Source organism: Rhincodon typus, chromosome 24 (assembly GCF_021869965.1).
Source record: "Rhincodon typus isolate 14 chromosome 24, sRhiTyp1.1, whole genome shotgun sequence".
NCBI classification, from domain to species: Eukaryota; Metazoa; Chordata; class Chondrichthyes; order Orectolobiformes; family Rhincodontidae; genus Rhincodon; species Rhincodon typus.
In genome coordinates this window covers 44492369-44505158 of record NC_063355.1, presented here as the reverse complement: position 1 = coordinate 44505158, position 12790 = coordinate 44492369, and the positions used below count along the sequence as shown (strand labels likewise).

Below are 12790 nucleotides of genomic sequence, written 5' to 3'. Positions count from 1 at the left end.
AACTCAATTTTCAAATTACTTAGGGAATCAGCTCCCACTGATGTTGTAGACGTAGAAGGTTCCAGACCCTGATAATTCAGACTGAGAGAATTCTCATTATCCCTCTGGAGATTTTTCCAATTACTGCTTCCAATGAAATCTCTCAAGATTTCAAGTATCAATTTGTTTCTAGGTGTGGGGGGTTTTGATCTGTATAAGACCACAAAGACTGCACAGGCAATAACAGAAGGACAGATGGCTTTAACTGTTCACACTTTTGTTAGAATCAAAGTAAATAAATTAATTTCACATCTATAATCAGTACTCAGGTACCAGCATCTGAATATATTTGTGCATGTTTGCATGTTTATGGTTTGAAGGTGGAGAACATTGAGAATATTCTTGGCACGAATATTCCAAAAGTCCCTAAAAGCAATTTTGGTAAACAGAAATCCAATAAAACTTAGCCTACGATAACTTCTGCGTTGTAAAAGTTTTAATTACAGCGGTTCAAGAAGGCAGCTCACCACCACCTTCTCAAGGGGCAACTAGTGACAGGCAATAAATGCTGACCCAGCCGATGACACCTACGTCCTACGTGTAATATAAATAAAAAATTGAAGGTACACTTTTTGAGAGTTGTGGCCGGTGCTGCTAAGCAATTGTTGCCTATCCCTAATTGGCTTTGGATTGAGTGATGTGTGCAGCCTATCAGAGTCAACAGTCAACCATATTTCTGTAGGTCTGGAGTCACATATGGGTCAGACTGGGTAAGGATGGCAGATTTCTTTACCTAAAGGGCATTAGTGAACCAAGCGGGTTTTTACACAACCCTCCGTGATTTCATGGCTACCATTGCTGGGATTAGCTTTCAATTTCGGATTTCTACTACTGTAAATTCCACCAGTTGCCATTGGGAAATTTAAACACGTATCCAGAGCATTAGCCTGGGTGCCTGCTTCAATAATCTACCAACAGTGCCATTTTGCCACCATTAGCTCCTGGCAGTAGGACAGATTGTACATATTACCTTGGTGTGATTCTCATTTATCTGAACTCCTGATGCTGTGGCAGTAAAATCATGGATTGGTAATGTACTCAGCCAACTGGCCATGGACTGCTCCTCAATTTCAGTCTTGATGATGGTTGGATAGATATGATCTTCTTTAAATCCCATTATTTGGTCCTCAATGTCATGCCACTCCAGTGCCTCATGAACTCCATCATTGCCAAAACGGTTGTTGTACTTCTCAAAATGGACTGTGTCCAATACAAGCCCCAGTCCTGGAGCCTTTGGGACATCAACCTTTTCCTCGCCCCAGCTCCGAACCATGATGGACTCTGGGGCGTAACCTCTCACTATGGCAATCACTAATCCAATCATTTTCCTAATTTGATGCATCATGAAACTTTGCCCTTTCACCTTCAGGACAGCGAATTCCATGCCTTGCCTCACGAATGGCTCTTCACAATACATTTCCATTATGTATCGCTTAGCGCTGGGGTCTCTTGGACCCTTCCCAGATGTGAAGTTGTGGAAATTGTGGGTCCCCTTGTAGCTGGCTAACAGCCTGTTGACATGGCTCAGTGCGTCACTGCTGAGACGATACTCTCTATCCTGCCTGTCATGGTCTTTGTGGGCAAAGGAGAAGGTTGGGAGCATATAGAAATAGGTCCGAGCATCACAGGTGTTCTTCGAGTTGAATCTCCCAGTTACTCTCTTTAGTCCTGAAAAAGAAGGCATTGCATCTGATGAGACCAATCTGCTGGCAATTTTATAGAATCATAGAATGGCTACAATATGGAAGCAGGCCATTCAGCCCATCGAGTCCACACTGACTCTTCAAAGAGCATCCCATCCAGACACATCCCCCTTTGCTGTCCCTGTAACCTTGCATTGCCCATGGCTAACTCACCTAACCTAACATCCCTGGACACTGTGGGCAACTTAGCATGGCCAATCCATCCCAACCTGCACATCTTTAGACCATGGAATGAAACTGGAGCAAACCCACAGAGACAAGGGGAGAATGTGCAAACTCCACACAGACAGTTGCCTGAGGGTGGAATTGAACCTGGGTCCCTGGTGCTGTGAGGCAGCAGTGTTAACCAGTGAGCCACTGTGCTGCCCTGTAATTTTCATTACATTTGATTTTGAAAAACATGGTTTATTTGGTCTCCCCTCCTGCTCTTCTCCCTGGTATTAGTCTCTTCATATCAATACTCACCAACATGATCTTGCAGAATTAATCCTTCATGGCTCTGGAACAGAGGGTGACCAGTAGCCAATAGCATCCATTGTAACTTTCTCCCTGGTCAAAACTGGAAGCCTTCATAGGGACACTCACTGAGTTTGTGTGATAGGCGAAGGGGAAAAGGGTAATGGGTGGAAGTAGGGATTAAGGTAGCATAGGGGTATAAGTAATCATGAGGATGGGTAAAAGAGGCATTGGGTGACATAGGGTAAATGAGGGTCTATGGGATGGGTACAAGGCATAAGGCTGCACGGGTTGGCATAAGTGGAGCACCAGATGTGTCAGGTGAGTGGAATGAGTGAAGGCTGGAGGAATGTCTCCTATTCCTAGAGGGAAGGCACCTCATGATAGCTGTTGCCAAAACATCTGTGGAGGAGGTGAGGCACTCTTTGGGATTGTGAAAAGGTTGCTTGTGTGTAACAAGTACAAAAACTCACTGGGACTACAAAAGGTGCAAAATTCTATGGTTCTAACCATTCACATAGACATTGTAGTTTTTGTGCTTCATGGATGATTTCCAAAATAATTAATTTCACAATAGAGGCCCTATCAAGTGACCATTTGGATGGGACAGATCCAACTGCTTTTAAAATGGATATTTTTGTTTACCTGAAACGTTGAGAACTGGAGTAAAATGTTTGCTTTCGTAAAGGAACAGAGAGGTGATATCAACGGAAATAACGACTTTCTTTCAAGGTGTCACCTGAGTTATGCACACACTTGGTAATAGGTGAATTGGCAAGGAAAGGGAAAGGCAAAGAGTGATGGGTAGACATGAGTTGGTATTAGGTTGTAAGAGGGTATCAAGGCTATAAACAGCCATGAGGTAGATTTGGGGGCATATGCAGTATGAGGGACCATGGGTAGCTGGACACAGGATGGGTGAAAGATCATGAGGGGGTGGATACATGGACAAGAGGTTGGCACGGATGGGGACTGAGAGTGAGGGGGTGAAAGCAAGAGGTGTGTTTTCAGTTTGAATCTTGATCTTAAACTTTTAACACATGCAGGAACCTTGAGGTAGGCCTTCCCAAGGGAACTTTACATTTCACTCCCAGGTCTAGCCCATCCTCTCCGGATGGAAAACAAAGTGAGGGCAGATATTTCGAAAGGTGAGTTGGTGGAACAGAAATTTCTCCTAGGTTTGAATACCGACCCTGGGAAGTAGAATCAGAGCTCCGGAGGACTGTACAGAGTTTCGATTTCCCTAACTGAAGGAGAAAACGCTTGCAACAGGACAGAAGGTCATGTCTATGATAGATTCAGCAGTCTGGGCTATCGTTCTCTGGAATTAAGAATTAGTAGTGATCTAAATTAAATGTAAGCATTTTTAAAGTGTTTACCAGGCTAGATGCAGAGATGATGTTTCCCCCAGCAGGCAAGTCTGGACGGAGGTAGGGGTCATAGTCTCACAATAAGGGGCTTATCCATTTCAGACTGAGGAGGAGAAATGTCACTCAGAATTGGGAATTTTGGAATTCCAAAAGGTGCTCAGTCGTTGAGGAAAGTCAAGGGAGAGATTGCTGATTTTTGGACATGGAGGGAGTTGCAGCATTTTGTGGGGGGGGTAGGAGAAATCAGATCTGCCACAATTTTAATGAATGGAGGAGGCAGCTCAATGGGGCCAAATGGCCTCCACCTTCAGAAACATTAAAATGCAGGATGGAAATTAAAAAATGTGCGTAGACAGTGAACCTCATCAAAGTGCTATTATGGGAAGACTTCTCAACTGCAACGTGGTTAATTTATAAACCGGTGACTAGGAGCCACCCATCCCCACTATCTGACCCTCAACATTCAGACAATTCGCTTTTATTTGCACTGTGCTTTGTTATTTGTTCATTGGTACATCTGGTATGAATTTGGAGAGTTACAGAGAAAGCTATTGCTCACATTCACTGAGTAAATTAACACACCAAGATCTACTCATATCATAAAATCATGCAGGGCATAGATAAGGTGAATGGCAGGTGTTTTTTCACTAGGATAGGGAATTTCAAGGCTATGCGGCATCTTTTTAAGGTGAGAGGAGAAAGATTTAAAAAACACGTGAGCAACTTTTTTTTTAAACACAGATGGTGGTTCGTGTGTAGAACGAACTCCCAGAGGAAGTTGTGGATGTGTTTGGATAAGTACATGAATGAGAAATATTTGGAGGGAAACAGGCCAAGTGCAGGCAGGTGGGACTAGCTTAGTTTGGGATTATGGTTGGCGTGGACTGGCTTGACTGAAGGGTCTGTTCCCATGCCGTATGACTATCAGTAGCTTGCGATCTGGAACTGACTGGATTGTGCTATAGAAAGCTAGCACAGCTCAACAGGCCGAATGGCATCCTCTATACCATTCTGACTTATGCAGATGATCAGAAGTAGAAGTATAAGTTTCATTTGTGGTCCTCGTGGTCCATACTATATCCCAAGGCTCCTCCCATGTCACCTCCCACAACACACAACCTCCACATCAGAAGGACAAGGGCAGCAGATACATGGGAACTTCATCCCCTACAAGTTCCCCTCCGAGTCACTAACCGTCCTGTCTCAGAAATATATCGCCGTTCCTTCAGTGTTGCTGGATCAAAATCCTGGAAATCCCTCCCTAAAAGCATTGTGGGTCAACCTACAGCACATGGACTGCTGCGGTTCAGGAAGGCAGCTCACCCCCACCTTCTCAAGGGGCAACTAGGGACGCAATGCCCACACCCGCATGAATGAAAATGAAAAGAACCTCCGCGGTCCATCTAGCTAAAGAAAACTTGGGTCACCACAGTGAGAGGCTTGAACAATGCTGGGGAACTGTAAATCAATTAAAAGCCAATTAACATATCTGCCGCTTCAGTTTCAAATAACTGCCTTTCACACTAATGTTTGCCCACACATTTCCTGTCTCAGCCTGGTATATCATATTTATACAGAAACTCCCACACCAAATTGTCGTATAAAACACAAATTAAAAGATGATATACCTAGTATTTTAATGCCCGCTGGTAGGTGTTCATTGACCTTATCCAACAGGTCATCAATGAGCCAGAGTTTCAGAGAGACAATTTGACCAGCAGCAGAAACACCCTGGAAAATAACCAAAATAACAACATTTTAACAGACCCCACATTATGGGGTAAAGTATAATCCAAGCTGACAACGGGGAAACTGGGGGATTGGGTGCAATGTTAGCTGTTCACTGCAGTGAAGTCAGAAGACATCAACACCGAGCAGGATATTCAACTGTATCAGGCAGAATTCCCACCCGGACAGTTAGCTAAAATTACCTCCCATATTTCTACTGCAATGCATTATAAAAATATAAATTACAGACTATGCGATTTCCTCTTGCAGAATAACTGTGAAATGAAAAGGATTTGAGATATGGTGGGAACGGTCACAAAGGTCAGACTCAGACACTTGCTGCAGATAACGGGGGTTTGCACGGTAAAACTAACCTGGGTCATTACTGCTCAGATCTTTGCGGTCTTTTACAGAGCAGGGTTAATTTTATCAGTCAAGGTTAAGTATATTCAGGAAGGGGGCATTCGTTGGATATTCACCTGACTACATTCACTGGTACACTTGATGATCCCTATGGACTTCCCCATCCAAGGGTGTTAAAAGGGATGCTAATGAGGTAGCAGATGCAGCACTGTTAATTTTCCAAAATTTGCTAGATTCTGGAAAGATAAGATCAAATTGGAAGATAGCAAATATAGCCCTTCCATACAAGGAGGGAGGGAGATAGAAACAGGAAACTATAGGCCAGTTAACTTGATGCCTATTGGTCATGAAGATGATGATAGAATCAATCATTAAGGAGGTTATACTTACATGGATAGAAAGAAGGAATTTGGAAGAGCCACCATAGTTTTGCGAGAGGTAAATCATGTTTAATCAAGTTACTGCAGCTCTCTGAAGGAGGAACATGTGCTGTGGATAAAGGGAAGCCTGCAGACATACTAGTTTCCAAACAACATGTCAACATATTACATGCGGGCATCACTGGCTGGGCCCAGCATTTATTGCCCATCCCTAGTTGCCCCTTGAGAAGGTGGGGGTGAGCTGCCTTCTTGGAGTGCTGCAGAGCACTTGCTGTATGCCCTTAGGGAGGGAATTCCAGGATTTTGACCCAGTAACCCTGAAGAAACAGCGATATATTTCCAAGTCGGGATGGTGAGTGGCTCAGAGGGGAGCTTGCAGGGGGTGGTGCTCCCATGTATCAGCTGCCCTTGTCCTTCCAGATAGAAGCGGTCGTGGGTTTGGAAGGTGCTGTCTGAGGATCTTTGGTGAATTTCTGCAGTGCATCTTGTAGATGGTACACACTGCTGCTACTGAGTGTCGGTGGTGGAGGGAGTGGATGCTTGTGGACATAGTGGCAATCGAGTGGGCTGCCAAGGGAGTTGCATAGGAGCTCACGTAGGAAGTAATATTTTAGAATTGGTAGAGGATTAGTAGGTAGGCAGGAAACAGAGTGTGCATAAATGGATCTTTGAGTGATCATCAGGACATAACAAGAGAAATCCCACAGGGGTCAGCGCTGGGGCCTCAGTATTTTACACTTTACATCAATGACTTAGATGAAGAGAGCAAAGGCTTGCTGGTTAAATTTATGCATAGGTAGGTTGTGAATAGGACAGGAGATTGCTGACTGGTAGGGAGATTGAATGAGAAAAAACATCTGGTAGAGTATAATGTGGGAAAATGTGAAGTTGTTCAATTTGGCAGGAAGAATAAAGAAGGGGTGTGTTTCTTAAATTGAGAATGACTGCAGGATTTGAAGTGCAGAGACATCTAGCTGTTCTACTGCATTAGTCACAAAATATTAGTATTCAGGTACAGCAGTTGATTCAGAAAATTAATGGAATGCTATTCGTTATCATGACAGGAATTGAAAATTAAAGGAAGAATGTTATGCTTTATTTACACAGGCTTCTAATCAGACCACATCTCTGCAATTTTGGTCTCCTTACTTGATACAAATGTGAATAAAAATCGAAAGAACTGCGGATGCTGTAAATCAGAAACAAAAACAGAAATTGCTGGAAAAGCTCTGGCAGCATCTGTGAAGAGAAATCAGAGTTGAACGTTTCAGATCCGGTGACCCTTCCTCAGAACTTTGAAGAAGGGTCACTGGACCCGAAACGTTAACTCTGATGTTAGCATGAGGGTGGTTTAGAGTAGGTTTACTGGGATGATACCTGGAACCAGAAGGTTTTTATTTATTTAATCATGGGATGTGGACATTGCTGGCTGCAGCAGTATTCATTGCCTCTTCCTGACTGCCCTGGAGGAAGTGGTGGTGAGGTGTCTGCAGCTCTGGAGTGTGGGGCTGTTAGGGAGGGAGTTCCAGGATCTTGACCCAGCAACACTGAAGGAACAACCAATATACTTCCAAGTCAGAATGGTGTCTGACTTAGTCATAGAGTCTTGGAGGAGAACCTACAGGTTGCCATGTATCTACTGCCCTTGTCCTTCTAAGTAGTAGAGGTCGTGCGTTTGGAAAGGGTGATCAGAGGGGACTTACTGCAGTACATCTTGCAGGTGGCACACACTGCTGCTACTGTGTGTTAGTGGTGAAGGGAGTGAATGCTGAAAGTGGTAAATGGTTGCCAATCGAGCTTCTTGAATGTTGTTAGAGCTGCACCCATACAGGCAAGTGGGCAGTGTGCCATCGTGCATTGTAGATGATGCATCAATACAGGCTTTGGGAAGTCAGGTGGTGAGTTATTTTGCTGCAAGATCCCTAGCCTCTGATCTGCTCTTGTAGCCACTACGTTCATACAGTTAGTCCAGTTGAGTTTCTGCTCATTGGTAAACCCCAGGATGTTGATAGTATGGGGGACTTAGTGATGGTAACACTTAGTACAGGGTGGCATGACGGCTCAGTGGTTTGCATGCTGCCTCACAGCGCCAGGGACCAGAGTTCGATTCCACCCTCAGGCGACTGTCTGTGTGGTGTTTGCACACTCTCCCTGTGTCTGCGTGGGTTTCCTCTGGGTGCTCCGCTTTCCTCCCACAGTCCAGAGATGTGCAGGCTAGGTGGATTGGCCATGCTAAATCACCCATAGTGCTCAGGGATGTGTAGATTAGGTGGGTTATAGGGGAATGGGTCTGGGAGGGATGCTCTGAGGGTCAGTGTGGACTTGTTGGGCCGAAGGGCCTGTTTCTGCACTGTAGGGATTCTATGATTCGATGATCAATGAATGTCAAGGGATGATGGTTAGATTCTATCTTATTGGATACGGTCACTGACTCGTATTTGTGTCATGGAAATGTTACCTGCCACTTATCAGCCCAAACCTGAGTTCTGTCCAAATCTTGCTGCATTTGAACATGTTCTGCATCAATATCTTAGAAGCTAACGGTGTGAACATCCTCACTTCTGACCTAATGTAGGGAAGGTCATTGATGAAGCAGCTGAAGATGGCTGGGCCTAGGACACCACCCTGAGGTACTCCTACAGGGATGTCCTGCAGAGATGACTGACCTCCAACAATGACGACCAGCATCCTACGTGTCAGGTATGACTCCAACCAGAAGAGAGCTTGCCCCTGATTCCACTGACTCCAGTTTTGCTTGGGCTCCTTAATGCCACACCTGGTCAAATGCTGCCAACTGTCTTATGAGGAAAAGTTGGAGAGAATGAGCATGTTTCCACTGGAATTTAAAAGAGTGAGGGGCGACATGATTGAAGTGTATAAAATCCTGAAAGGTCCTGACAAAATGGACATGGAATGTTTCTGCCTGTGGGTGCTTCTGCTGGTCCAGGACTAGATGGTGCTTTTCCAAAGTAAAGCTTACTCAAAAGCTGCAATCTCCCAGTTATGGCACCTTCCTACTAAATATTTTCTGCATTTTCTCCAAATGTACTTTCTGCCATTTTAAAAAGAAGTACAGAGAGCAGATCTATCCACAGCACAGTCTGATTAGGCTCCTATAATTTACAGTTAAAATGTGAATAATTAACAATGCAGAGATGTTGGAATGTATTCAAGTGTGAATGGGAGTCCCTACTCAAAAGTTCCATGAGCGATCACAATAGATCTCAGTTAAAAGACATTCTGTTACACAATGAGCAATATAACTGGAAAACATGCTGAGTAAACAAAAACTCTTTCCCTATTTCAAGAAAGAGAAATTACAAATGGTACCTTGTCTGTCCTTGCACATCTCTGAAAGGACATTTTTCTCATATCATCACCATGGTTCTCTGGGATACATTTGGCCTTTACTAGTGCATTCACCAGCTCATCCTCAATCGTTTTAAACTGGGACGATCCAACATTTCTCTGTTTAAGACAATTCCAGAAAACATTTATTTGTTAATAACGCAAGATAATGAGCCATATGTTCATCCACATCTTTATTGCTGACTGCATTCATACAGCAAAGAAAAACTGTGCTGAAAAAGGCCATTCAGCCCGAGTCTACAATGGTCATATACTAACCGACTTATTTCAATCCTGTACACTTGGGTTGGTATTTAATACTTTGCCATCTCTCTATTTGGGACAGCAACTTCTCGCCATTCCCCTTGCACCAGCTGCTCGTCATTTAGTCTCTTGCCCTCCCATCCTATCACAGACCTTGTCCTTTCCAGCACCCCACCCTGATCCCATCCACCGTCACCCACATCCCTGTTGCCCCCTCTGACCCTATCACCATCCACTCAAAACCCACTCTTCCCCTGCATCAGTAATTGCATCAAACTGTTATATCTTCAAGATCTTCTGTTCTGTTGATGAGCATCAACCTGAAATGTTAATCCTGTTTGTCTCTCTGAGGGTGTAGCCTGGCCTGCTGAATAATTCTAACATTTAACATTTCTAACATGTCAAACAGGAGCAGGTACATACCATACAACTTCCTGAACTTGCCCCACGATTCACGACAATCCCAGCTGACCTTTGATATCAACATCACCTTCCACTTGCTCCCTGTGTCTTGATTCCTTTCAGATCTATCTATTCCACCCTTCAACATACCCAAACTGTGAGCAATCTAGGAAAAGGATTCCAAAGATTCACAATCTTTCATGTGAAGAATTTTTCCTACCTTGATCCCAAATGGCTGACTCTTCATGAGATTGTGCCCCACTGCTCTAGACACCTCAGTCAGAGGAAAACAACCACTTGACATCTAATCTATACACCTGACTCCCCAAAGCCTGCCCACCGTCTACAAGGCACAAGTCAGGAGTGTGATGGAATATTCCCCACTTGCCTGGATGAGTGCAGCCCCAACAACACTCAAGAAGCTTGACACCATTCAGGACAAAGCAGCCCCCACTTGACTGGCACCACATCCACAAACATCCACTCCCTCCACCATCAGTAACAGCAGTGTGTACCATCTACAAGATGCACTGCAGAAATTCACCAAAGATCCTCAGACAGCACCTTCCAAACCCACGACCACTTCCATCTAGAAGGACAAGGGCAGCAGATACATGGGAACACCACCCCCTGCAAGTTCCCCTCCAAGCATGTCACCATCCTGACTTGGAAACGTATCACCGTTCCTTCACTGTCGCTGGGTCAAAATCCTGGAATTCCCTCCCTAAGAGTATTATGAGTTTACCAACACCAAATGAACCGCAATGAGGCAGCTCACCACCACCTTCTCAATGGGCAACTAGAAATGGACAATAAATGCTGGGCCAGCTCGCAAAAGTCACATTCGTTGAATTAATTAACAAAAGAAGTCTGACACGTCCTCTAAAAATTTATCACATTTCAAACAGCTCCCATTCGTGCCAATTGTAGACCAAGTGACTGCTGGGTAATATTCTGGGGAGGATTGATCACCTTATCGTAAATTTTAGACTAGTAATACAGAAACAGCAAGGGAATAATCAAGGTACAAGGTGAGGTTATGATGAGCCTTTCTAAAGCTCTAGTTAGGCCACAACTACAGTATCGCACTTGGCTCTGGTCACTTTAGGAAGGCCGAGAGGGTCTTGGAGAGAGATTTACCCGACTGATTCTAGGGGAGAGGGGTTTTATGGACAGGGTTAAATTGAGGAGGCTGGAGATTTTTGCCTTGGAAATAATGAGGTTGAGGGGCAATTTGATCCAGATAGACAAGATTAAAATAAGGTTAGATACAACAGACAAAGAAAAGCTGTTCCCATTAGCTGATAGTACAAAGACTAAGGGACACATTTATAATTTAAGGCAGGAGGTGTGGGGGATGACATTTTTATGCAGTGGCAGTAACCTGGAACATGCTGTTTACGGGGCAATGGAGGAGGAAACAATTATCAATTTCAGATCAACACTTGCAGAAAACAATGCTGCAAAACTGCAGGGATAAGGAGGGGAAATGGGACTGAGCAGACTGGACTGCTCTACGTAGAGCAAACATGGATCTAATGGGCCTACTATTCCACTATCACTAATGATCCTACTATCTCTAATGGGCCAAATGTTGTTCCCAAATATCTTTACATATTGAATATTTCTGTTTCAGAGAAGAGTAGGGCAGAGGGAATGGAATGACCAGAATTACACAGGATACAAGTTGAACTCTCGTAAACAAGCTATAGAAGTCTAGTAATCAATCTAGTCATTAACAGCTGGTATGCCAATATCAACGGCACAAGGAGCTGTTCAGCTCTCCGCTGTTGTATGGCTAGACTTGCACCTGACACAATTCCACAATACGCAACTAATTTCTAACATGTACCGGAGTGGAACAGCAACTGGTAAGCTACTACAAGCACCACTTCCACGTTATATTACAGATCCACAGACAGATCGTCTCAAAATAATTTAAGGACTGTGTTTCGTCAGCCATTGTTCAACTAATTTCACAGAGTCATGCAGCACAGGAGGCCATTCACTCATCAAGTCTACACCAGCTCTTAGAAAAAGCTAATCTCATCCTGCTTTCCCTGTGGTCCTGTGAATGTTTTTCCTTCAAGTATTTATCCTCTTCCCTTTTGAGAGTAATTATCAAAACTGCTTCCACGGCCCTTTGCTGATGCATCCTGAATCACAATTATATACGGAATATTTCTTCATCTCCCCTCTGGCCCTTATGCATGTTATGTTTAATTTGTGTCCCTTTGGTTATGACCCTCCTACTATTGGAAACTTCTCCCTATTTACCAAAACTGCTCATCATGTTGAATACATATTTCCCCCTTAAATTTCTCTGCTCTGATGGAGAACAAGCCCTAGGTTTTGCAGACTACCAATAACACTCAGGGCCCCTAATATCTGGTACCATTCGAACACAATCTCTTCTGCTGAGGTCTTTGCATGCTTTTTCCAACAGAACAAACTGCTCCAATCCACACCCTTCAGTCATTCGCACTGGTCTCTGCACACAGGAGGTACTAAATGGGGGTGGGGGTTACACTGTGTGCAGTGACGGAGGGGGCCAGTGTGTAGGGGGTGTGTGTGTGTGTGTGTATGAGAGAGAGAGAGAGCGAGAGTGAGAGTGAGAGCGAGGGCGCGGGGGAGGGGGCGCGAGGGCACGTGAGAGAGTGCGCGAGGGCACGTGAGAGAGTGCGCGAGGGCACGTGAGAGAGTGCGCGAGGGCACGTGAGAGAGTGCGCGAGGGCAC

General features: G+C 44.4%; 2 protein-coding genes across 2 annotated transcripts in view; both read right to left on the bottom strand.

The window, feature by feature from the left end:
• ulk1b (unc-51 like autophagy activating kinase 1) overlaps positions 1-783 on the bottom strand; it is a 46349-nt gene extending 45566 nt beyond the window's left edge. The window contains exon 1 of the mRNA XM_048611761.1: positions 773-783. Coding sequence (XP_048467718.1) covers positions 773-783 — 11 coding nt within the window. The remainder of the gene's footprint in view (positions 1-772) is intronic.
• On the bottom strand, positions 720-12532 carry pus1 (pseudouridine synthase 1). The gene is made up of 4 exons (XM_048611760.1): positions 12449-12532; positions 9370-9507; positions 5197-5299; positions 720-1707 (listed from the first exon to the last, which is right to left on the bottom strand). The coding sequence occupies exons 1-4, from the start codon at positions 12530-12532 to the stop codon at positions 974-976; spliced, it is 1059 nt and encodes a 352-aa protein (XP_048467717.1). The 3' UTR covers positions 720-973.
• Positions 12533-12790: the final 258 nt, after the last annotated feature.

Excerpts from the sequence above, each read along its gene's own strand:
- pus1 (XM_048611760.1), bottom strand. The coding sequence starts at position 12,532 with ATGACTGAAGGGTGTGGATTGGAGCAGTTTGTTCTGTTGGAAAAAGCA. Across the intron at positions 9,508-12,448 it reads GAAGAGATTGTGTTCGAATG|AGAAATGTTGGATCGTCCCA; the intron begins GTACCAGATATT and ends TGTCTTAAACAG. Across the intron at positions 5,300-9,369 it reads GATGTGCAAGGACAGACAAG|GGTGTTTCTGCTGCTGGTCA; the intron begins GTACCATTTGTA and ends GTTATTTTCCAG.